We start from the raw sequence: 27,970 nt of genomic DNA on the forward strand, positions 1-27,970 counted from the left end.
TTGACTTCATCTCCTTGACTTAATGTGTTTGTTGTGGTTGTGACCAGAGGAAAGAAAGATGGAGTCGCCTCTGATCGGGGTAGCTTTTCTTAATTACCGCTGGGCGTTTATGAGGTTTAAACTCTGCCTGTTCTCATATTCCCTTTTTTAATTTACCAACTTTAACTGTAGGTAATGTGAGCTGTGTTTTTGTTCTTATTTTATGTTTATCTTGTGGCTATTTCAAGTGCCTTGTAACCGCGACTGATTGGCATACGTCTTTGACCCGTGAAATGAATGGGATGTGTGCTTGAGGGCATTATTGTGGTGATGGTGATGAGGTAACTGGGTCACTGCGAGAATTCTGACTATGTGCATGGTTTTGTGTTATTATTTTTTGCCACCAAAAGTAACTATGCTCCGGGTGTTGGCACGGAGATGGGTTTGAGTCGTACCCGATGCATGAGTTGGTGGGGCTCGTACGCGGGCCATGAGTTCATATCGTCCTGTTTATTATATATTTACGTTGTGCACATTACTACGTCGTGTCTGGGAGCTTACTTATTGCCAGATGAGTCATTCATCGTGTGTTTGGAATGTGCTTTGAATGAGGTTATTGACCCTATTGTTACCCGATATCGACAATGCCTGAATGTTTGTGTGTATGTGTGAGAGTCAGCGAGGGGTTTAAAAGATGACGTATCGGTCAGTTAATTTACGTTCCTTTTCTTATATCCCTGTGTACTTGGTTTCCACTTCGAGTACGGGGTTTATTATTTTATCTTGGTCTATGTTATGACCGTTTTGCTTGTTCACGTGGCCGCCATTATTGTTTAATTTTAATTCGGGTGATGCGCGTGCCCATTTGTTTTCTTTGCCTTTCGTGTTACTCTTTGGTACGGAGATGTTCCATCCCCGGCCATCCCGATACCTGCATACCTTCATACCTACCTTTTATTTTGCTCTACTCCGTGATGTTTTGTGATCTTTTGTCCTCGCAATGATCTTTTTTGTTGTTGTGGCTGTAATGATGGTGGAGCCTTGATTAAGGCTTGGTAAATATTAAGCGAATTACTTCACGGAAAGAAAGGACCAAAATAAACCCGTGGGGATTGTTTTCCTTTTATGAGATTTCAATGTGATGTGATAGAATTCATTCAAGTGGTGAGCACGTTGTAATTTATTGTTCATCTCAATGTTTGAGGTGTGTCGTTCTCGATGACTTACGATTCTAGCTTCGATTAAGCTGAACGACAAATGTATGTATCCCTTCAATACTTTATTATTTAATTTTCATTGGTGGCATCGTTTTATTTTATTTCTTTCTGATATGTTTATATAAATAAACCCTCATTCCAATTTTTATTGGAATTTCATTACATTTATTTAGTTACTTCCTTGTCATGCATTTTAATGAGGGCCACCTTCAGTTCGGGGCCGTTATCTACCCTATCCTGATTGGGATCCATGCCCTCGAATCTCCTGTCGTGTTTTATGTATTCCATCATGTATCATTAGCGAGGGAGGGGTATGGTACAGTATGATGGTCTTCCTATGCAACATGCTGGTACTTTTAACAGTGTGTCTTCATATGGCTGAAAAGACCAATGCTTGAACCACTTATTCTTCCACAGTGCAGGCAACTTTTCCTGGCTGGAAAAGATCCCTTTGTTGGGAGACTCTGCAGGAACTTTCTTCTAGCTCATCTTTCTTCAGACTGATGGCAGAGGTTTCTGAATTATTCAGCTCCAGTACAAATGGCTTTTCTCCAAGCAGTTCAATCATGATGAGCAAAATCTTCCCAGTTATTCAGGGGAATATTATAGCCTTTATGTCTTGTTATTATGTCTTTGTCTTTTGGGGCCACCAATGTTTCTCTTGCCATCACATAATTCTGACAATTCAAGTAGAGAAAAGACAGGGTTCCACCTATTTGAGACAATTTCATTAATTATGTAAATGCTTAAAACATTATGGTACTAGTTTTGACCTCCATTGAGGTCATTTTCAGACATGAGAACCATAAAACTGAGTAGTCAAAGACATGAATATATACAATGAACAAGTTTAAAAATTAATTTATGCTCGACGATGCCGAAATATAAATATTATATGCCAGAAAACTGAATCTTAATGAGGCTCATTATAGTTTAAGTTTCATTATGATACAGGTTCTCCACCAATCAGAGTTCAGATTTTCATTATGGTACAACTGTTTGAATAATTAGTTAATGATAGCAAAATCAGACATGTCGGACACATATATTAACATCAATGCACCTTCTACTTCCAATATTCCACAACCACATGGCACATTCCCACAAATTCACTTAACCAGTACAATAAACAATTTGTATTTGAAATAAAGCTTTGCTCGTTATAAACATACTCATGTCTTAATTATTGCCATTATGGGCTTGTTGCATAATGTACTATTCTGTTGTAAAAACTTGAAGATTAAAATTCACAATCTTGATTCCGACAAATTATCTAGTTGAGAAGTTACGTTAAGGTTCCTTTCTAAAAACATGAAATTAAGTTTTCACAATCTTAGCTCGTGGTTGAAAATAGTAAGCACAGATTAATACAATTGAAGAGTTGCATCATAACAACATGGTTTGTGGTATTTGACTATTTTGTAGTTGATTGAAGTGCAACAACATGATTAAATATCCATTAGGAATGTCTTAATATACCATATTACTCTGAATCCTAGACAACGGTTTTTCCGCAGAATCTCATGTTAAAAATCAAGGGTTGTCTTGCATTCGTGACCTAATAGTAATGAACACCACTGGCAGCTACCATGGTAACCACGCTCCTTTTCACCTCCCTCCCTTGCACGCACACACAAAACTAGTTGACAATCAATGTCCGCCTCTTTATTATGCATTGCTAGCCACAGAAACCAGTTGTACAGTGCCTCTGTGTAATGTCACCGGATCTCGGGAAATAATGGAGAGAGAATGACATTCTATTAGCCTTTAAAAAAATGTTTCTCAAGTCCGCATAGTGGCATCAAAATACGTAAGCTTTCAAACTCTTAAAAAGGCCACGGCTACTCAGTGGCAGAGTTATAACTAGAGACGGGAATTTGCCTATTTGCCTATTTTATTCCTGTGTTCAGAAATGTAGGCTTCTGAGATATAAATCCGTTTTAGGTTCCTTTGAGCTAGATTTAGTTGGTTTTATTGTGCCTATAAATGCCTATTTCAGGGGTTTGTGCCTATTTGGAGTATAATTGCCTGTTTGATGCCTTTTTAATCTATTTTAAAGAAGCCGATTTTCTTCCTGTGCATTATATTGTAACTGGTATGCTCGACAGTACTGGGGACTGAGGGCACATTCTGTATTCTGACAATACGACAGAGTTTTATTCACACTTGTGATGATGGAGTATGTGCAGTCATAGAAGACACATACTTTCGCCACGTAGCTTTCTTACTTCCTCGAATCAAAAAACGGGCCTTTGCGCGCATATGCTTAAATAGGATATGATCGGCCATCGTACGATTCCGATGATAGTGCTTAAAAGCCACTCGACGATCATGTATGGCTGCTGTAATTTCGTCCGACCACCATGGGACCTGTTTCCGGCGATGAATACCAGACGAGGATGGAATTGTTTCCTCTGCAGCAGTCAATATTCCAATAGTAATGAAAGAAACGTGGTCATCAACAGACTCCAGCATATCATTGGCCATCACTGCGTGTTTCGAAAACTCAGGCCAATTTGCCCGCTGAAGTAATCAGCGCTTGGGTACTTCGGACTGTCTTTGATTCAAGAGAGATAGAATTATTGGGAAGTGGTCACTATCACAGAAGTTGCCGTGTACTTGCCACCGCAGCAGGGGGAACTAGTGCACCACTGCACAAAGTGACATCCAGGTGTGAGAATGTGCCATGTGCGCTTCTGAAATGTGTCAGTTCCCATGTATTAAGCACGCAAAGATCAAACAGGTTGATCAGTCGCTCGAGCATCTTCCCCCTAGCATGGGAAGACGGAGAACCCCATAGTGTGTTACGGGCGTTCACGTCTCCCAGCATGAGGGAAGGAGGAGGCAACTGAGCGATCAAATCTTGTAGTGCACACATTTCAAAATCGTAATCCGGTGGAATGTACACGTTGCACATTGTTGTCATTACTGGCAACGGAATGCAAACTGCAACTGCATCTAGTTGAGTACGGAGCGGTACTTCTTCGCTGAAGGTGTCGGAGTGAACTAGGTTACAAACACCCCCAGTTGCTGCGTCATCCACAGCTACTGTCTTTGGAATAAAGACGATGTCCTCTCATAGTCTTATCGTGTCCAGGTCTCAAACAAGATTCCTGTAGGCAGACTATGGAGGCCGCATAGACGGATATCAATTGACGAAACTCAGCTAGGCGACAGTGATACTGTGGAACTGCAGTGGAACTGCAATAGTGCCACTTTGTGGATTGGTAGCAATTTGAAATTAGGACAATTGCTTGCCCTTCTTTCGGTCAGCTACCTACCAATTTCCGCCGTCTTTGCCGGTGTCCGTGTTGTCATCGTCACCATCTACAATAATAATGGCTTTAGTCTCCATTGTGTCCTCAGCAGGAGGTGACTTGGAGACTGAGCCCTCTGACTTTGAATGGTGGGCCTTCTTCCTGGGAGAACTGAGTTCCCCAGAAAGGGATCGAACAGCATGAGACCATCGAGGCCTCTCGTTCTTTCCCGCCGTTTCCTTATTTTCTGAAGGAGAACCGGCAGATGGTTGCCAGTCTTCTTCGGGGATGATGTGATCCCCGATGGGGTTGGAGACTTTTTCTCCAACTTCTTCGGGGAGTGCTTGGCTTTCCTTTCTCCTCCTTCTTGACCTGTGCTTTGGTAGGAAGGCTGGAAGAAGGTTTTCCAGCCGTATTTGGGGAAGTCATTACCCCTGCACCTGTAGGGGAGGACTTCCCAGCCAAAAATTTATAATGTCCAATAACGGACCATTTATAATGGTATAATAACTTGCTTACTGAAGCTTTTGTTGGGATTTGTTCTTTCTTTTCTTGAGGAACTGTCTGTTTGCTCGTTGATGGTTTCAAAGGAGCGGTTGCTACAAAACGTGTTGGTGTTATCGGTACTTTAGCTATCTTCTCAGTAAAGGAGACAGAGAATTCCGGAAGGGCCACTGATTTAAATTTCCTCCGGGCATCTGGATAAGATAGTTTATCCAGTATCTTAGTCTCCTGGATCTTCCTTTCTTCCTTGAATTTTGAACAATTCTTAGATGGAGGGGCATGCTCACCTGTGCAGGTGGTGGTGTACGTTCTACACCGGTATGTGCCCCCTTTCCACATTCCCCACATGTTGCTGAGCCTTGGCAGCGCGGTGATGTGGGACCAAACCGTTGGCAGTTGTAACAACGCATAGGTGCTGGAATATAAGGTCTTACTGTCAGCGTATACACTGAAACTTTAATTCGTTTGATATGACTGATGATGCCCCACATGGGGGGCGAAACATGTCTCCATTTTAATGATGTTTAACTAAAAATGTTAACATCCTGTAATGTATTGAATAGGTTGGAGTCCAATAAATTCTCATATATTATTATTCAGATTTTTCAATACGGAAAATAAAATGATTTTCATTACTTGTAATGATAAAGCCAACCAGGCTAATAAAAATAAAAACAGATATCAAAACCTCAAAATCAAAATCGGTAAAATTTCAAAAGATATTTTATTCTTAAAAGAATGTTTAAGATTAGGTCTGGTGCTGAATTTCTTAAAATCAACTTAAAGGAAAAACATTCCAACACTCAAATCTAAAGACGTCCAAAATAAAGTCAACACCATCTGGTTTAGAAATGAAATTAAACTAATGTATAGAAAAAAAATCCCTACTAAACCTGCAGCTTTACCGGGAACATTTGATCACTGCTCAATCATTACCACCTCTCGAATGGAGCTCATACCAAAGACACATTGCTCGTAAATTGCAGAACATATTAGACAAAAAACAAAAAACCTTAGACCACAAGTTGACATGTTTATTAGAAGAGAAACCTAAATCCTTAAACCAAAACAAAAATAGAGAAACTTTCACCCCCTCATGGAAAAACACTCTAACCACTATCAATTTATCTAACACCACATTTTCGGATAATGAAATCAATTTCTTTGACCAAGGCCTAAAATATAATTGGCCTAGTCCACATAAAGCCGAGGACATCATTACCACAATAGCCGAAGATGAATCCAACATAAATAAACAAATTCCCTTCGAAGTGAGACATGAGATAAAAAAGAAATTACCTACCCTTGTAAAAGAAGTTTCCAACATCAATAATTTCACTGTTCTCAAACAAACCCACGAATTAAGAAAAAAGTAGACACCAATAATGTTATAGTAACGAAAGCCGACAAAGGCAGTACCGTAGTCCTAATGAATAAATACGACTACATCCAAAAAACGGAGGATTTCTTTTCCGATAATTCTTACTCAATAATTTCAAAAGATCCTATCTTAAAAACTCAGCGTAATTTAAAAACACTCCTAAAAAATTCACCATTTTTATTTAATGAACACGAACATCAAAAACTCATCAACATGAATCCCAAATTACCCACCGTCAGATCACTGCCAAAAATACATAAAAATGACGTTCCCATTCGACCCATCATAAATAGCCGAAACAGCCCAACGTACAAAACTTCTCAGTTCCTCCAAAAGTTCCTTAAGAAACATTTCACATTTCACAATAAACACCCTATTAAAAACTCAATAGAATTGTGCAAAACTTTAAATAAATTTAATTTGCAGCCTAGCCACATAATGTGCTCATTTGACATTACCAATATGTTCTCGAACATTCCTGCTAAGAAAACTATCGAAATCATACGAACTAATCTTTCTAAACACAGCACCTTAAGTCAGTTAGAAATAGAAGAATGCTTAAAATTATTAACCTTCGTCCTTCATAACAATTATTTTACGTTCAATAATAAGATATACAAACAAGAAGGTCTAGCCATGGGTGATCCCATTTCGGGAATACTCGCCAAAATTTATATGGACAACCTCGAAAATAGTAAAATAACAAACAGCATTAATGGTTTGTGTCTTTGGCTACGCTATGTCAATGACACACTATAAATAATTGACAAAAGCTGCAACAATAGTGAAGACATACTAACTTACTTAAACAACCTTGATAATTGCATCAAGTTTACTAAAGAAGATGAGGACAGTAATTTCATCAATTTTTTAGACATTACAATCACCAGGACTTTATAAACAATTTTGATTTCCAGATTCACAGAAAACCTTCATTCACTCCCACAACCATAAAACAAAATTCTCTTCACCCACAATCGCACAAACAAGCCTCGTTTTACAGTTTAGTGTACAGAGCGTTAAAACTTCCCATGTCAACCGTCAATTTAAAAAAAGAAATAGCTGTTTTCAATGGATACAATCCCTCAATCATACAGAAAATAATCAATAAAGTGAAATTGAAATTGGCCACGAACCTCTTCCCAATGAAAATTAATAAGCCTAAATATGCATCTTTCACCTACATTAACCCCATTATACATCAAATCGCTACCCCTTTAAAAAAACATGATATTAAGGTAGCCTATAAGACCCATAATTCAAATCAAAAGCTATTTTTCAACCACAATAAGATAAACTCGGACAACAATAAATTTTCGGGCTCTGGCCTTTATAGACTGAAATGTGCTGAATGTAACAGTTTATACATCGGTCAAACTGGTAGAAGCTTTGCAATTAGATATGCAGAACATTTCAATGCCCAAAAGCACAATAAACACTCAGCCATGAGCATCCATATGAAAGACACCGGACATAGTTTTACCACAATCGAACAGGATCTCCAAATTTTAAAAAGACTAGATAAAGGCAGGCTCATGACCGAGTTCGAAAATGTATACATTTTTCTGGACCAAAAATATAATAAGAATAAAAATTTAAATGATCCAATAGACAACCGAAGCCCTCTTTACGAACAATTAATATTTTCGCTCAATAGTTTAAATCTGAAAGACAAAGGACTTGTTAACGTCCTCAAAACAAGCTCTCCAAGCACCCCCACTAAGCAGCTCAACTCATCGCGCCCCTCTTCTGCCTCCAATACACACAACTCCTCCCCAAGCGCCAATCACATACCCACAGCTCCGCCTTCTCAAATCCACTCCCCTCCTCTAAGACGTCACACGTACAACACGAGGAGCAGGACATTAGCGACAGCCAGTGCTCCACAAACCTCCTAGCAATTAGGTAACAGCTCAACAGCTTTCAAGGTAAGTTTTAACTTTCACATCTTTCATTTCTGAATGATTTCCCCCCCTTTTTTTTCTCTTTTTCCGTTATTTCACTTAACTAATTAAGACAAATCCCCCATTTTCAGATGCCCTCACATGTAGGACAGCTCAAACACCGATTGCACTGCACAACATTTTCGACCGTTGCCCATTCAACCAACAACTGACTTTCCCACACTTCAACAACAAAATATACACAAACCTCTAGTCAACTAGGAAGAATCTAATGATGTTTTTAACTATCTTCATTTGAAGCCGGTGTTGTTTTAACTCTGTCTTAGTATAGCCTCATTTTATAATCAACAAAAGCTGTTCACTTGCACTCTGCACTCCATTCATATAGAGAGTGACCAACAGAGTTGACTACCTCATGAATCCTAGGGCGAATTATTTTGGTTGGAGCCAAATTACAAATAGACAAATTGGAATGTTTTACCTCATCAATTTTAACAATTATAAATAAGTGTACAGTAATTATAAATTGTATTTTATTTTGCCAACATTTGTATATACTACGTAGAACTACCATCGAACTCAATATCATATAGACTTTGATTACTTTCATTGTTATACTGTACATATGATGGCCTCATTTTAATTTAAGAAACCACTAGCGTATTTTACTATGTGTAACTAGTCTATTGTTATTTTGTTTAGGATAGGACCTTGTACGTGTTTTTTAATATATTCTTTCTTACATATTATGTTCATAATTTCCAACCAGACGTCTGGTTTAATTTTGAGGTGCTTTTGATATGACTGATGATGCCCCACATGGGGGGCAAAACATATCTCCATTTTAACGATGTTTAACTAAAAATGTTAACATCCTGTAATGTATTGGATAGGTTGGAGTCCATTAAATTCTCTTATACTATTATTCAGTGTTTGTTTTTCAAAGGTGAGTATGAAAGCACATGTGTCGTGAAGATTGACTCCAACACGCCTCGAGACTCTTGAGGTCGGAAACTCCCTGACGTGCAAGGCTTCGGATGAGATCATCATCAGAGGCTTTGACTAAGTCCCTGTGAAAGATGACTCCTTTAATGGAGTTCAGGGACTTATGTTTTTCCACCTTATGAGGTACTGGCCCGAACACTGTAGCTTCTAGTAACCTCTTACTCTGTAAAACCGTAGTGATCTTGATAAGTATGGAGCCGTCTTGCAGTTTCCACATCTCATCAACCTTTCTACCAACAATATCCTCCACAGCATTACTAATTAGAAACTGACTTTCTGGAAGGAAGCTCTGTCAATCGACTCTGGAGGCAACCTGAAATCGAGGCAGAGTTTCTTCAGACGTTTCTCTATTGAACAAATCATCGGCTCGGTTGAAACATTTACGTTTCTTTGCGGTACAATTTACTAAAGATGCAGTTTTAAGGCCTACAGTCTTCGATGAATTAAAACCAAACTAAAAACCATGCACAGTCCCACGAGTACTTGGGATATAAAAGGTCAACCGTCGGCAGAGCCCTGACGTACCAAAGGCAAGACTATACACTTCAGAGGGTGCCTGGTATCTGGAGGGGGTCGCTAAGAACTACTTTCCCAGTAGCCATGCATCACCTCGCCATGACCCGAAACTTGTGACTGAGGGAGGATAAAACCTCTGTACTAACCTATTCTACCCGAGGCAGAGAGGGAGGCTAGACAGGAAGAGGAATGAAATTTAAGAAGCTGAGAATAGAAGGGCAGAAATAGTTATGAAAACTAAAGAGCACAGACACCTCTCAGGCAACTTGGGGGACACCTTGTTAGTCTGGCTCTACACCGAGGCCAATCCAGCATGGGTAACCCTGAGCTGGCATAGCCCTCGGGATCAACAAGCACAAAAGCCCCCACACTGACGTCAAGGTCTGGGTGTCCCTAGAGAGGGTGAGAAGGTATGGGTTACTGGAGAAATGCCGACAGGCTGGAAATGTGGGTTGTTGGTGAAGTTGCCAAAAAAGGGGGATATATCAAATTGTAACAACTGGAAGGGCATTATGCTTTTCTCAGTCCCTAGCAAAATCTTCACCAGGTTTCTGCTGAACAGAATTAAAGAGTGTGTCAACTTGAGGCTCCGACAAAAACAGGCAGGCTTTCGTCCAAATCACTCGTGCATCAACCAAAAATAACCTTCAGGATAATTCAGGAGCAGTGTGCCAAATAGTCATCTCACCTCTATGCAGTGTTCGTTGACTTTGAGAAAGCTTTTGACTCGATCAACAGAGAAGCCATGTGGAAGGAAGTGAAGCATTACAGAGTGCCAGCACAAATTGTCGATCTAATTCAAGAAATGTACCTTGATTAAAAATATAGAATCATTCATGGGGACCGTAAAACTGAGCCTATATCTGTACGTTCAGAATTTCATCAAGGGTGTATCCTGTAATGTATATAACATATATACATACATACATTATCATTATAGACTGTTATGCCTTTCAGCGTTCAGTCTGCAAGCCTCTGTGAATTTACTAAATGTCGCCACAATCCTCGATTTGCAACTAGTGTTATGGCCTCATTTAGTTCTATACCTCTTATCTTTAAATCGTTGGAAACCGAGTCTAACCATCGTCGTCTTGGTCTCCCTCTACTTCTCTTAACCTCCATAGCAGAGTCCATTATTCTCCTAGGCAACCTATCCTCCTCCATTCGCCTCACATGACCCCACCACCGAAGCCGGTTTATGCGTACAGCTTCCATCCATCGAGTTCATTCCTAAATTAGCCTTTATCTCCTCACTCCGAGTACCCTCCTGACATTGTTCCCACCTGTTTGTACCAGCAATCATTCTTGCTACTTTCATGTCTGTTATTTCTAACTTATGAATAAGATATCCTGAGTCCACCCAGTTTTCGCACCCATAAAGCAAAGTTGGTCTGAAAACAGACTGATGTAAAGATAGTTTAGTCTGGGAGGTGACTTCCTTCTTACAGAATAGTGCTCATCGCAACTGCGAGCTCACTGCATTAGCTTTACTACACCTTGATTCAATCTCACTTACTATATTACCATCCTGGGAGAACACACAACCTAAATACTTGAAATTATCGACTTGTTCTAGCTTTGTATCACCAATCTGACATTCAATTTTATTGAATTTCTTACCTACTGATATCAATTTAGTCTTCGAGAGGCTAATTTTCATACCATACTCATTGCACCTATTTTCAAGTTCCAAGATATTAGACTGCAGGCTTTCAGCACAGTCTGCCATTAAGACCAAGTCATCAGCATAGGCCAAACTGCTTACTACATTTCCACCTAACTGAATCCCTCCCTGCCATTTTATACCTTTCAGCAGATGATCCATGTAAACTACAAACAGCAAAGGTGAAAGATTACAGCCTTGTCTAACTCCTGTAAGTACCCTGAACCAAGAACTCATTCTACCATCAATTCTCACTACAGCCCAATTGTCAACATAAATGCCTTTGATTGATTTTAATAATCTACCTTTAATTCCATAGTCCCCCAGTATAGTGAACATCTTTTCCTTCGGTACCCTGTCATAAGCTCATATGGTTGATTCACAACTCTATCGATCAACACAATCTTGCCAGATTAAACTATAAACAACTTACGAACTGTCGACCAATAAATGTTTCGAGCAATATACGCCAACGTCAAGTAACAACATTGGCCCAGCAATTGGAATGCTTTTCCTTCCCATTTTATATTCAACATTGAACCTATTTTATATTCCTTCTACTATGTATTAGCTTGTCAATTTCCTTCCACATCAAGCACTGACTACGGCTTCAAGCCATCAATTATATTACTTACAATCAAATTAAGTCTCCTTCTTTAAGTGAACTACGTACGAATTTATCATTGTATTTTATTATTCAACACTGAACCAAATTACGTCTCCTTCTTTAAGTGAACTACGTACGAATTTATCATTGTATTGTATATTCAACATTGAACCTATTTTATATTCTTTCTACTATGAATTAGCTTGTCAATTTCCTTCTACATCAAGTATTGACTACGGCTTCAAGCCATCAATTATGTTACTTACAATCAAATTACGTTGCCTTCTTTAAGTGAACTACGTACAAATTTATCATTGTATTAGAGTTTTAATTATTTCAGAATTTTTTTTATGATGAACTGTAAATTTTATCCCACACACATCATCTTCCAATATATTTTAGAATAATCTTTAACCAGGTACCTGGTAAGAAAGTAAGGTTTGGATATTGACTGAAGATGCCTCATAAGAAGAGGCGAAACAGTTCTTATTATATTTTAACAATGTTTTAACTCATATATCAACATTCTGTATTGTATTGAACAGGTGGCAAAATAATAAATATTTTCTAATATACATTACTCCCGGTCTAGAAAGCCAAGAATAACGGCCGAGAGGATTCGTCGTGCTGACCACACGACACCTCGTAATCTGCAGGCCTTCGGGCTGAGCAGCGGTTGATTGGTAGGCCAAGGCCCTTCAAGGGCTGTAGTGCCAAGGGGTTTGGTTTTATATACATTACTGTATATGATACTTTCAATACGGACTAAAAATGATTTTCATTACTTTTAATAAGAGTGTATGCTGTCACCAACTATGTTCTTGGTTGTGTGCATAATGTGACTTGAAATGTGAATTTTATCTGGAATTTGCTGACGATTTGTGTCTCCTATCTGAGCAAAGCTCGAAGATTTGGTAGCGGAAGGGGAAAAGGTGGGACTAATGATCAGTGAAGAAGACCAAGGCCCTAAGGATTAACACCAACAAATTAGACCCGTTTGTCTTCAATGATGAATCTATTGAGGATGTGGACAGCTTCATTTACTTGGGCAGTGTAGTTGCCAAAGATGGGGGAGCTGCAAAAGATGTCTCACAGCGCATTCAAAAAGTCAATGGTGCCTTTGTTCAGCTCTATCTGGTGTGAAAGAACAACAGAATATCTATCAGGACCAAACTCTGCATCTTCCGAAGTAATGTTAAGTCTGTTCTATTATATGGGTCTGAGACTTGAAAAGTGACTGGTTCAATTACATCCAATTTGCAGCTTTGTTAACCAATTTATCCAAAAGATTCTTAATATCTACTAGCTGGAAGTAATCTTCAACCATGAATTTTGGTGTAGGATGAGAGAGAATGAGATGGCCATACAGATAAAGCAGCAGAAATGGAAATGGATCAGGCATACAATGAGGAAGGGGAATGAGTAACTGAGAGAGAGGCACTGGACTGGAACCTGCAGGGTAAAAGGAAGAGAGGGAGACCCAAGCAAATGTGGTGAAGATCTGTTCACATGGAAGCGATGGAAGAATGCAAGACATGGAGATGCTTTGTTGATGCCCTATGTTCCACGAGGAACAACAGGAATTAAGCGATAAGTGATTTACCGAAATTCTAGTGTGCTCAACAGATACATTCCTTCATACTTTGATGTTACTCTCTTCCTTTCATAGTTCAACAGCTGTTGTTAGTAATCCTTTTCCTTAAGATAAGAGAGTAAATCAAAATCGTACTTCATTGCAAGAAAATGCAAGAACTCATATAATGAATTTGGAAGCTTTCTTCACATGCCATTAATGAACAAAGGATTATTCATTCTTGCCTATTCATCACAAGTACTTACCTGTTCAGCCAAGAGAAGTAATGACTGTACTTCCTCGAATTTATGCTTAGTGGATGTGAGCTCCAATTCAAGTTTGTGTTGACTTGAAACAGAAGCTTCCATGTTTGTACTCAGGAGATTACGAACTTCTTTCAACTCCCTTTCCACCTGAAATGATAGGGATTTTATTTCTAATTATAATAGTTCAATATAAAGTATGAAATTGACTGTAAAAGTTAAAGAAAAAAGAAAAGGCAAAATTTTACTGAATTTTCAATTTTTTAATTTTTTTAATAATCTTTGAAAAAGAAAAAGAATTTAAATGAAAATCAACTAGTAGCAGAACTCTGGAAGGATGCGAAAATACAGACTATTCAGAATCTACACAAAAATCTCCTTGACATTTGGAATACAGAAAAACTGCCTGAAGAATGGAATGTTGCAATTATTATTATTTTTTTTTTTGCAAGTTGCTTTACGTCGCACCGACACAGATAGGTCTTACGGCGACGATGGACAGGAAAGGGCTAGGAGTTGGAAGGAAGCGGCCATGGCCTTAATTAAGGTACAGCCCCAGCATTTGACTGGTGTGAAAATGGAAAACCATGGAAAACCATCTTCAGGGCTGTCGACAGTGGGATTCGAACCTACTATCTCCCGAATACTGGATACTGGCCGCAATTAAGCGACTGCAGCTATCGAGCTCGGTATGTTGCAATTATACACATAAAAAAGGTGATATATCAGATCCTAGTAACTATCAAGGAATTTCTTTGCTAGATATCACCTATAACATTTTCTGTAAGATCCTCTATTCCAGAATCCATGACCAGCTTGATAGCGAATTGGGTGAATATCAGGGTGGTTTTTGTCCAGGACAAAGTTGTCCAGATCAAATTATCAGTCTCAAATGGATCATAAAACATCAATGCATTAGGAGCAAAAATTTAGTGATTATGTTTTTTGATTTTCAAAACGTTTATGATACTATCCATCGTGAATCGTTACTACATATCCTTACTGAATTTGGTCCACACTGGAAACTTGTTAACCTTACTGTGATCACTCTGAGAAACATTAAGTCTAAAGTTAGGTTCAGAAATGAAATCTCTGAACCATTTGAAATTCATACTGGTCTTCGACAGGGAGATGGATTATCCCCATTGATGTTTAATTTTGTGCTGGAAAAAATTATGTGTGAATGGACTAAGGTATCTCCTCAGACTATTAAGATTGGAAGAAATATTAGACTAAATTGTTTTGTATTTGCTGATGATATGGTACTAATAGCAAATAGTATAGAAGATGCAAAATTTCAAGTAGAGGAACTAGGAAGATTAGCAGCAAAGGTTGGGTTGAAAATATCTTTTGAGAAAACGGAAATGATGCCATCCTTTAAAGTTGACACTCCACATATTATATTAAATAATACTCAGAAAATAAAAGTTGTAAATAAATTTAAATATCTTAGTGAAACTGCCACTTGGAACGCTAATGAAAAAGCATCCATAACAGAACTCTAAAATTGAGACGAGCACAGCAAACTACATGGCCGAGTTACAAAAAACAGTCTCTTTCAATTAATGCTAAATTTTGCCATTATAACTCCATCATCAAACCAGAAACAACGTATGCAAGTGAAACATTATTCAAACTTAATACCCAAGCAACAACAGATGAACTGCAGAAAGTGGATAGAAGAATTCTCCGGACAATTATTAATAAAGAACATCAGGTTGATGGCCAGTGTAGACTTTTACCCAATTCAGTAATTTACAAGGAAGTGAATCAATTATTGACACGATGAGAAAATGGAGGATTGCGTTTGCTGGACACATATACCGTTTGCCAAATTTTAGACTCCAAAAACAGCTTTTTCATTTCTTTTGGAATAGTAAAACAAACAAAAAACACTTGGTTTAAAGAAATACAAATGGATTTGGCTGAACTGAAAATTACTATAATAGAGCAAATTGAAAATAGAGAAGAGAAGAAGATTCTAAACAACAAATATACAAAACTATCACTTAAAACATCTAAACTTAAGCAGTATGTTATATCAGCAGAAGAACGGGCTTCAAGATCAAATCAAATCAAAATCTCTTTATTTGCAAATGAGGTGTCTACCTCGGTGGCAAATGGTACACTAAAATACATTATTGTCAGACACTAAATTTTAAATTAATAAGAGAAGAAGAAAATTTTCCTAGAATACAATATTATACAATTTTTTCTATTAAACACATAGCTCATCCTTAATAAATTTATATTGTTTACAAAATTCTATTTATAATATCTCCTGTACTTACAAACATAGTCAACTCATATACAGTATGTGGAATTACTTCAAATAATACTATACAATTGGTATAAGATTAAAATTTACACTGCATTTATTTACTTGTTTTTTTTTTAATACCCATTTTGGAATCTAAGTAGCATAACGACCTGCTGCGTCTTAACCAGTCCCCTTTTGCCACCACTTTTCAGAGTTCCTGAAGGGCCTTCACAGCTACCGTAGCGGTCCCAAGGCTCTCAAAGTCCCCACTGTACTTCACCCCTACAGGCAGTCCCCTACTTTGGCTGTCCAAACTTCAAAGACCAGGGGATGGAATTGATTTATTCACACACATTTTTTATTTACAATAACCTGCATTGGTCGAATGCCCTCTAACATTTTATTTATTTTCTCTGTTGCTGATTATTCTCTTCTTGAATATCTGTATAGATTTTGGAAAAGGATCAAACACTACCCCTGGTAAACTGTTCCCCTCCTTCACGCCCTTCCCAATGAATGAAAATTTACCCCAATCGCTTCTGCTAAAATTCCTTCCAATTTTATACTTGCGGTCAGTTTTACAAACTATACTGGTCAGGCTGATTGGTCTGTAGTTCTCTGGTTTCTTTTTATCACCCTTTCCTTTATAAATTGGTATTATTATAGAGTCCTTCCATTTCTTTGGTATTACACTATTATTTATGACATAGTCAAAGAGAAATTTTAAATAAGGCACTATGTACCACCCAATTGTCTTTAATATCTCCCCAGTAATTTGATCACTTCCTGCCACTTTTCCTTGCTGAAGCAGCTGGATTTCTCTGTAAATATCTTCATTTGTGAATGAGAAGCTTCTTGTTTCCCTATGTGTCTCTCCCTCTCTATCTTGTGTAACGGTTTCCAACTCCTGACAATCTTCTACTGAATCTCTGAATTCCCTACTAAATAGATTTGCTTTCTCAGTATCTATTGAATAGTGTTCTCCCACCATTGTAGGAATTTGGATTCCTTTTCCTTTTTGATTCCTAATATATGAATACAGCTTTTTCCATTTGCCTTTGTGGTCATTACCCTCTTGAAGTATGCCATTCATATAATTCTCTTTTGCTTCCTTTTTCATTCTATTCAGTTCCCTCATTTTCTAGTTTCTCTATTCTCCCTACCCTCTTTGATTTTCCTGTTTACTATTCTACATTTTCTTTTTAATTTTATTTCCCATGTATAATAAACAGGGTCTGAGGTCATTTTACCCTTCTTAACAGGTACAAATCTCTTCTCTTCTTCCCAAATGATTCCTTTAAATTTAGCCCAAAGTGTATCCACATTACTCCCTTCACTTATCCAACAACTGAATTGTGATTTAAGGTAAGTCCCAAATTCATCAACTTTAGTTTTTCTGTATAATTTCTTGTCTTGTGTGACCCTCTTATTAAGCATTTTTTGGTACGAGTCCTACATCCATTATTACAGCCTTATGGTCAACTATTCCTTCAATTACCATAGTTTTATCAACAATTTCTCATGGTTTAACCAAGAATACATCTAGCAATTATTGAGACAAGTCGGTTCTTGTACTACTTGTATAAATCCTCCCTCCCAAATTAACTTATTTGCCAGTTTCTGTTCATGGGCTTCACTTGCAGCTCCATTCCATTCAACTTCAGGCAAGTTTAGATCTCCCCCAATTATTAACATATCATTATTATTGTTTTTATGAGTATAATCTATTATATTCTCAAATATTTCCATGTCTCTTTCCTCTCTTCCAGGCCTATATGTTCCTATAATTCCCACCTCCTTCATATTATCACAAACTAATTCATACCTTTCATCGGTAAACCATTCATGTGAACAATAAGTTTCCTTCACCAGAATAAATACCACCTTCCATTTTATCTCCTCGGTCTCTACGATAGACTGTATACCCTTCTGGAAATACTTCTCTATTACCCACCCCTTCTCTCAACCACGATTCCACTCCTATCACCACATCAATCTCATAAGATTCCATCAATGTACCAAATTTTAATTGTTTATTTACTACACTCTGACAGTTTACCAAGAGCAATCTCAGACCCCCTTCCTCCCTAAAACTTGTCTGTTGCAATTGGGTAACATTTGACTCATGAGTTGAGAACTACCCTGGAACCCAGATCCTTGTACATAGAGCTTGATGTAAGGATCTGGGTTTTCTTTGTCTAGAATGAAGAAGTTTGGGAAAATAAGAAATCATAAAGTTAAAAAAAATGAACTTTTTATGTGCTTATTTTTTGAAGATTTTATTGTATAAGGGCGTAAATAAATAAATAAATAAATAAATAAATAAATAAATAAATAAATAAATAAAAGAAGAATAACATTTCTGAAGATATCTGATTTACAATCAATTCTCAAGAAGGAAGCCCGAGAGTATAATGACCGAACCAAGAAAAAGATAGTATAATTTAAAATAAAAAGAAGATGTAATAATACTATACCTGTACATGTTATTGTGGACTGAGTGACAATAAAAGTGATGGAAACAGAGCTTCAGGCATGGTGAAGACTGATGAAAAGGGGCAGAAGGTTGAAATACCCCTTACGGTCAGAAAATTAGTTACATTTTAACGTGAAAATAATGTGCATGCAAAATATTTCTGTTTTGCCTTTATTAATAACTAGCAGTTGTTCCGACTGTTAACGGGACAATCACTTACCACATGCATAATTACATTTTTGTTGACCATTTATTGAGCATTCTACAAAAAAACACAACTACATCAAATTACAACAAAAATAGCCTACGTAATACGTATCTCACGGTACTTATCTAGTATTTAAGATGGCTCATGATTCTTCCAAGTGAAAAGTAATATTTCCACCTGATGACCACACAATACTTCTAGACATTAATCCTCTGTAAGCATTAAATATCTTTCAGAAATGTATATTTGCTGATTCTTCAGCGATTTGGCACCATACATAATGTAGTGGTATTATAAACAGAGATATTACCAAATCTGGTTCACTTTTGTTCAGACCTTCATCTCTGCCCCTCCCGCCCCCTCACATGGATCACAAAATTCCGGTACAAAAAGGAAGCATCAGGTTAATATTCAAAATGAACAGATAGATGTACTAAGCGCTTAACCTTTACTGCACGACTGGCTCTGACTTTTTTTTTCCTCGAGGAGGTTGAATGTTGGACAAAACCCGACACGTGATTTATGATCATCTTACAGCAATTGAATTGAAAATCGGTATGTAAAGTCGGGTAATAAGTCGCTACAATCCAGGCCATAAATAATTTTGTTCATGCTGAGTGAAATGGTAGTTTAGGGGAAGGGCTTAAATTTAATTAATAGAATTAAAATTTCTGATCATTTACGTCTTACACATTTTTACCGTACCGGCTATGATAACAGAGATATTCATGAATTTGGATTTTTGTTGCTCAGCGCCGAGTCACAAGAAAATGGGTAAACAGATTTTAATGAAAAACGGTATGTAAAGTCGGAGAATAAGGAACTAAGCCTCCTTTTTCGACCACTTTTCCTACACCTATAGGGTCGCGGGTCGAACCGTGTCGCACATGGGGGGTTTGGTCCTGTTTTACAGCCCGATGCCCTTCCTAACACCAACCTTATATGGAAGGACGTAATCACTATTGCGTGTGTCTGTGTTGGTTGGTAGTGTAGTGTGTTGTCTGAATGTGAAGACGAAATTGTTGGAACAAACACAAACACCCAGTCCCCGAGCCAGAAAATTAATCAAACACGATTAAAATCCCTGACCTGGCCGGAAATCGAACCCGGGACCCTCTGAACCGAAGGCCTCAATGCTAACCATTCAGCCAATGAGTCTGACAGAATAAATATAAATACTTTTATAAGACGCCCTAATATTACAGAGTCCAAAGAAAACTGAATATGAAGGCCTACAATATAGAAAGCTCATAAAACTGATCAACAATAACACTGCATTGACCATTGTTTGTTGTGATGTGGTTTGTGTCTCCTGCTACCATTCATCTCCAATAGATGGGATTACTGCTGCGTACCAAGTATAAGAGCCTGTCTGAATATTGGCGGGAAGTAGCTGGGGAGTTAGATCTCTCTCTTCTTTAGCATGCCATTCCTCTGGTTCATACATTTTCTGATACTACTGGTACGTAACACACTGGTTCATCATAGCATTCCAGCTATTCGATCCATACTCTGAGGCACTAATTAGAATGAGCAGTATGCTAATTTAACGGAATGATGGTAGAGGATTTGTTTTCCGGCTGTCTGCACCCTGGTCATTCCAGCACTGGAACTTTGGACTGTTAGATAGGCAGCGTAAAATTAAAAGTGAGAAAATGTGTGGTTTTTCATTTGATCGAGTATTTTGAATGATAACACTGCTTTTAATCGCTACATTCCTACTGATGTCATTGTAATGTCCTATGTTGACTTCAGTTGGGAAAACCACATCTATCAAGGAAAAGAAGTAGATGATAAGGTTCTGGAAAAAGATTTCCCGCATTTCTATTTTAGTGACATAATCTAGCCAGGTCAGGCCAAGTGACCAACGAAGCATGCGCATCTCCATGACATGAAGTGCTTGTTCGTGCTTGACTGTTGCTGATCAGCATTCAGAGCGATACAGAGAGACTGGGCAAACAACAGTTCTGTAAAGCTTGAACTTCAGGTGGATTGGTATCCAACAACCGCAGAGAACACAAGCAATTTGCCGCCACTTCACCCAGGCTGCATTTACTCATGCACAGGTGTCTGGAATAGTGTCATGCTCAGTGTTGATCAAAGAACCAAGGTACTTAAATTGTTCTACTTTATTGGTCATCTATCTGAATGGTTCCATTGATCTGCGGACCGCACTCCATGTACACAATTTTCTTGATATTCAGTTGAAGACCATGTGCTGTTAGTCTTTCGTTCCATATCTGAACTGCTCTTGCATCTGTTGACACTCCTCAGTAGCTTATAGGATATCATCAGCATACAGGAGTGATCTTGGGGGTGACGACTGGATATCAGAGGCGACTGTGTCCATACACAAAATAAAGAGATGCGGTGACAGGGCTGATTCCGAATGGGGAATAGCGGTGAATTTCCAGCAGGGTGTTGGATGGCATTGGCAGAGCTTTTATAGAGCAAATTTATCCAACCGACATACTCCTAAGGGACGCCATGTGATCTAAGTACATGCCAAACCAATTCATGAGGAACACAGTCAACGGCCTTTTCTAGATCCAGGAAGGCAATGTGGAGTGGCCTGTTCTTCTTTTCCCGGTGTCTTTCCATAAGCAACCGAGCTGCATGAATGGAATCAATCATTCCACATTCTTTCTCAAATCCACACTGGTTCGGAGTAACACTGACAATACTCCGTAGACGCTGATCAATAATGCATTTGAAGAGCTCCATGGCATGCCATAGTAAGCGAATAGGCCGATGGTTTGTGCAATCATTGATGTCACCTTTGCTCTTCCAAATAGGTACAGTAATGCTTCTTGACCAGGATGATGGTAGCACTTCTGCTATGATAAACTGGTTGAATAAGGTTGCAATGAGCTCAGCACCTTGTTGTCCAAGTATTTTCCAAGCTTCAGCTGGAATGTTGTCAAGTCTAGTGGCCTTGTCAGGTTTCATTTTTTGCATGTCCTCCTGAACTCCCAAAGAAGTTACAAGTGTAACAGGTCATGAGATTGGTGTTGTACTATATGTTGGAAAATGCGGAAATTCTTCGTTGTCGATCTTGGAAAGTTCCTGCTTTAGCGTTCCAGGATTGCATTCAGTTTACAGAGTACATTGTTGTATAACAATAGTAAATAAAGCAATAAAGCATAGTGATGACCAGGTTAAGGGTTTTTAGGTGTGCACCTTTTTTGTTAGGGCAAATTAAAGTTGTTTGGAAACATATCACAGTGTGAAATTTGTTTCTAGTTGCGAAAAGAGCCATTTTTCACGCATCTTTTTCCCTTTTTTGGGACCTTTATCTCTTTTCCCCAAACCATGCCTATAATCCCCTTATCCCCCCCTTTTTTCTTGCAAGTTTAATTCCAATTTATTCTATAAGATTTCTAATCAGTATAAAATATTTAACTTTCAATTAATGTCTCCTCAGCTTGCTGTGCACGTGTGAATAGTAAGCCTACCTCTTTCAGTAAACACCGTGCGGGAGTTGAAAGCACACCTGCAGCAATGGAAAATAACTGTGTGTTCGACAAAACCTCTTTCTCTCGCTTTTCCGCTAAAATGTAGCCCACAATAATGCAATTGACAATGAGTGGTTCTATCCCACTGAAAGATAAGAATTACATTATGGTCCGTATTGAACTGAAATCACAATTAAAATTAATAAAATTACAGACCCAGTCCATTATACAATACATCCAAATTCATCCAAAAATGTTTATTAAAAAATTACAGATTTTTATCCAACAAATCTATCAGAAACACTTCAGAATTAATTGAAAAACTGAAAAACTTTTGTTGCGGCTTTTGTGTTGGTACTCGTCTGCCGCATTTCATTTTGTAACAGTTGGCAATGTGCTGCTGCGTTTTTGTTTGATACAGAGACACTGAACATGGCGGCCGGCAGCAGTACACGTGTTTTGGTGTACCTCCGAATTTGTTGTACATAATGTGTAAATATGCAGTGTTTTATTCATCTGTAATAAATGTTTGAATCACCTTGTGAGTGATGTGTTTGTGTCTGCTCGTTTGGAGCAGTCTGGTCCTCCATTTGATTTGTTTCAAAATTGTATTTGTGCGCCTATGGAACTGAACTTTGTTATGTGCGGCCGATATGTTGTTTCGTCGTTCGCAACATAAAATTTTGGTCCTTCCGGGCCGCGATGAGAATCATTGTGAACTTTGAACATTGTGCTAGTCACCTAAAAATTGTTATCATCATGAATTGCTGCCTGCAATCGCCGTTTGAACATAGCAACGAGCTTGGCGCGAAAGGCATCGTGAACAGTTATTGTATAAAAGCACCAGGATGTCGTGCTTAAGGCTAATTACTACGAATGGTTGAATTCGTCATATTGAGATTTCAACGAAGTCTACATTGTTTTGGAACTGCTTTGATATCGCACGTTAACAATCTGTGGAAGTTACCACGTGTTATTGCATTTGTTCTTGTGAGCTGTTTACGCCAGCCTTTATCTGATACCCTGATGTTCGAGATGTTAAATGCTACTTGGAATTTGGACTCCAGTGAACATTACATCGCAGACGTCATCCTTTGGACTTTCCAGTCACTTTGGGCATGTGATTCCAGCCAAGGAGTGTTTCCAGTGGTAGTGATGATTGATGATACAGCACCGCCATGTACTGTAAGTCTGTTCCATTTGTCTTTATTGTTCCTATCTTGACTAGGGTGGACATCCTGCCTGATATCCTAACCCTACTGCTAGCACTTTTCGTGTATAGAATTAACAGATTTGTCTTGACTTCTCATGGGCATTATACCATTTCGTGCTAATAATTTGTTGGGCCGCTTTGTGTATTTTGTATATTTTAGAACGTACGTGGTTTATTATACGTTATTTCATGCTTTTGTGCACCTACCTACATTGTTGGTTCCATTCAAAGACTGTCACTCATTCTAACAATGCAAATGAATGCAGTGCACTGATTATAGGGCTTATTGTTTGTATAGTCACCATAGCTGTAAGATTGATTTCTATTATTATCTTGTCAATAATTGATTACCTCAACTATTCATCATGGTGTTTGAATCCGAAGCAAAGGCTGTTCAAAAACGTGGTCTACTTAAAAGGTCATTAACTCACCTTGAAAATTACTTAAAGCAAGATAACATTAACCATCACGAACTAATTTCTAGGCAAAATAGGCTGCCAGAAATTTGGAAGGAATTCAGCATTGTTAGGGAGTATCTAGAATGTGAATTAGACTCAAAATCTAGCGAAACTCACTTTGGAGAGCATGATGAATTTGAAAACAGATATCATGCAATAGTTGGTAGGATTCAAGAATTGCTTTGTTCATTTGAAAGACCCAGGAGTCCTAGTAACACATCCATTGTTTCTGATAACTCTACTCGATCTAGCTGTAGCTTGAAGCTCCCTCCCATTGAATTGCCTGTTTTTAAAGGAGATTTGACAAAATATTTGAGTTTCAGGAACACCTTTCAAAGCTTGGTTATTAACAATACCCGCATTGACAATGTGCAAAGACTACACTACCTATTGTCGTCTCTTCAAGGCGAACCTAGGGATTTGTTAGATAACCTATCCATATGTGCTGATAATTTCACTGTTGCTTGGAATTTAATTGATGAAAGGTACAATAACAAACGCTTGATTGTTTCACAGCACGTAAAACATTTGCTCAATCTCCATAATTGTACTAGTGGATCTTCCGTTGAATATCGCAAATTGATAAACCAAGTAAAATCTAATCTTAGTGCTGTTGACAATTTGGAAGGTCAAGTTCCACTACATGAAATTTTGCTACAGGAATTGATTCTAAGTAAGATCAAGTCCAACCACAGGAGTGAATGGGAAAACAAATTTTCCTCTACTGATATTCCCACACTAAATAATTTAATTGATTTCTTGGAAAGAAAATGTCAAACATTAGAGTTAACAGAATGCAAGAAACCTGTTATTGAGCAAAAACGAGACTTAAAATCCAACCTAAAAGCCCTTCACATTGCTAACAATAGCACTTCCTTGAATTGTAGGTTTTGCAAACTTGATAATCACAGCATTTCTGATTGTAGAAAGTTCAAACAAGCAAACATTGATCACCGTCGCAAGTTTGTGAGGGAAAATAAACTTTGTTATCTTTGTTTTTCCGCTTCTCATGTTTCTAAACATTGTAAGCAAAACAAATGCTCCCAGTGTAATGGGCCCCACAACTTATTGGTTCACAAGGAACAAGCAAGTCCCAATAATAACAATAATAATATGAATGCTACAAGTTCTGCAATTGTTTCACCCACTGCCATGAAGGTTGTTTCAGGACTAGGTTCTAATGTTTTGCTGAGCACAGCGTGTGTAGGAATAAAAAATAGCTCAGGAGAGATTATACTAGTTAAAGCTTTGTTAGACTCTGCGAGTCAATTATCCTTTGTGACTTCTGATCTTGTCAAGAAGCTTGGTATTCGTACTAGGTCTTGTCGTCTACCTATTGTTGGTATAGGCAATTCGAATGTGTCTCCTGTAAGTTCCACATGTAACCTTGTTTTGTTCTCAAATGTATCAGATTATACATTGAAGTTGAACTGTGCAGTCGTGAACACAATCACAAGTCCACTCCCTGCGCAGGAAATTGATTGTTCCAATTGGGTTATTCCTGATGATATTATTTTGAGTGATAGGACATTTAATCAGCCCTCTACTATTGATATTTTGCTAGGTGCTGATGTCTACTATGAAATTGTGTCTTCTAATATTTTGCATAAGAAGGGTTATCCCGCCTTATTAGATACCGAATTTGGTTGGGTGCTGTCAGGCACTTTCCCTGAGTCGTGCATTAAGAATAATGCCAAGGCTCGTCGTGCTAATCTTGTAAAACTTGATTCTATTGACACTAAACTCCAAAGGTTTTGGGAGCTTGAAGAACTTCATCAACCAGTTCTTACTCCTGAAGAAAGAGCTTGTGAAGAACACTTTGTGAATAGTGTTCAAAGAGATGATTCTGGTAGGTTTGTTGTCAAACTTCCTATTCGTGCTGAAGTGCCACCTGTAGCTGAGTCTAAGCATAATGCTGTTAGAAGGCTCAAACAGATGGAAAATAAAGTTGCTAAGCTTCCAGACTTGAAAAGGAAGTATGTAGATTTCATGCGTGAATACAGTGAAATGGGTCACATGGAAATTGCTCCTCCAGAGACCTCTAACTCTGTAAGCTTTTACTTGCCCCATCATTGTGTGCTCAAGGATTCTAGCACTACAACCAAGTTGAGAGTTGTTTTTGATGGAAGTTGTGAATCATCAAATGGGATAGCATTGAATTCTATGTTACTGGTTGGTCCTACTATTCAGCCTGACTTGCTGTCCATTGTTTTAAGGTTCAGAACCTATTTTGTTGCTCTTACGGCTGACATTGCTAAGATGTATAGATGTGTGCTAATTCATCCTGACCACAGAAATCTTCAGAAAATTGTCTGGCGTGAATCTACTGATGAAGAAATCAAGGACTACCGTCTTACTACTGTCACATACGGTACAAGTTCCGCCCCTTTTCTTGCTACGAGATGTCTAGTTCAACTTGCTGATGAACAGAAGGAATCTCACCCCACTGCATCAGAGATCATTCGCTCTTGTTTTTATGTTGACGACCTGCTGACAGGTACTAGTTCAGTTGAAGAAGCTAAGGAGCTTCAATCAGAAATTTCTTCTGTGCTTGATAGTGCACATTTTCATCTTAGAAAATGGACGTCAAATTGTCCAGAAGCTCTTGCCAATGTCCCTGTAGAGGATACAGAAATGTTGTCACCTTGTAACCTCACTAAGGATGAAGCTATTAAAACATTAGGTATCGTGTGGCATCCTAAATGTGATGAGCTTCAGTTTCAAATAAACTTGAAGAAAGCACCTAAGGAAGTCACTAAGAGAAGCATTCTCACTATCATTGCTTCCATATTTGATCCCCTTGGATTGTTAGGATGTGCCGTAGTTAAGTGTAAACTGATCCTGCAGTCTCTTTGGCAGTTGAAAATTGATTGGGATGATGTGTTAGAACCTTCATCTGAAATTCTTGAAATCTGGAATGCTATCTACATTGAGCTCCCCTTGCTTAATGACCTCAGAGTGCAAAGAAATGTAATGCCCTTTGCTAAGAATAAGGTTATTGAAATCCATGGCTTTTCTGACGCTTCAGAAGCTGCCTATGGTGCTTGTGTGTATATTAGGACAGTATCTGATAATGATGAGGTATCAGTGATCCTGTTGACTTCTAAATCGAGAGTTGCTCCATTAAAACAGCAATCTATTGCCCGTTTAGAGCTTTGTGCTGCTCTATTGCTTTCTCGCCTAATGAGTAAGGTAACTGAATCGCTGAAATTGCACATTCCTTTCTCAACATACTGCTGGACTGACAGCACGATAGTTCTGTGTTGGTTACAGAAACCCGCCAATTGTTGGAAAACCTTTGTCGCTAATAGAGTTGCTGAAATTCAATCCCTCACTTCAGTCTCAGACTGGAGACACGTACCTACCCACAGCAATCCAGCTGACCACTTGTCTCGAGGTGTTTTACCCTCACAAATGTTTTCTCTTGATGTATGGTGGCATGGTCCCTCCTGGTTGCGCGAATTATTCCCGGTGTACCCTGATTTTGTTGCCAGTAACACACCATCTGCTGTGAATGCAGAATCGAAACCCTCTTTGAGAGTCTTGCTAATTAATATGCACCCACCTGAGTTAGAGAAGTTTTCGTCCTTTCTCAAACTTAAGCGAGTTTATAGCTATGTTCTGAAATTTATTACCAATGTTCGCTCCACTAAGGATGCTCGTGTCATTGGTCCACTCACCCCTGAAGAACTGATGATTAGTGAAATGAAAATAATAAGTCTGATGCAAGCTATTGAGTATGGTAAGGAACTTCATGACTTGAGGTCTAATCATGTAGTTGCCTCTTCGAGCTCATTGAAAACTTTGAATCCATTCCTCGATGACTACGGGTTGTTGAGAGTCGGTGGTCGACTCATGAATTCTCAGTTGGAATACAATGAAAAACACCCCATCATCCTTCCTCCGAAACACTTTGTTACTAAACTGATTGTTAAACATGAACATGAGATGCTATTGCATTCCGGCCCTCAGGCTGTATTGTTTTCCTTGCGTAACAGATTTTGGATTCCACGTGGGAGGACAGTTATTCG

General features: G+C 38.4%; 2 protein-coding genes across 2 annotated transcripts in view; one reads left to right on the forward strand and one right to left on the reverse strand.

Annotated features, from left to right (window-relative positions):
* The window catches only part of LOC137503216 (uncharacterized), an 89,433-nt gene that overhangs the window by 48,648 nt on the left and 12,815 nt on the right, over positions 1-27,970 (forward strand). The gene's annotated exons all lie outside the window — the stretch shown is intronic.
* Positions 1-27,970, reverse strand: part of LOC136885730 (leucine zipper transcription factor-like protein 1) — a 219,344-nt gene that overhangs the window by 23,525 nt on the left and 167,849 nt on the right. The window contains exon 6 of the mRNA XM_067158469.2: positions 13,873-14,019. Within this exon, the coding sequence (XP_067014570.2) occupies positions 13,873-14,019 (147 nt within the window). The remainder of the gene's footprint in view (positions 1-13,872; positions 14,020-27,970) is intronic.

Source organism: Anabrus simplex, chromosome 1, assembly GCF_040414725.1.
Source record: "Anabrus simplex isolate iqAnaSimp1 chromosome 1, ASM4041472v1, whole genome shotgun sequence".
Taxonomy (NCBI): Eukaryota; Metazoa; Arthropoda; class Insecta; order Orthoptera; family Tettigoniidae; genus Anabrus; species Anabrus simplex.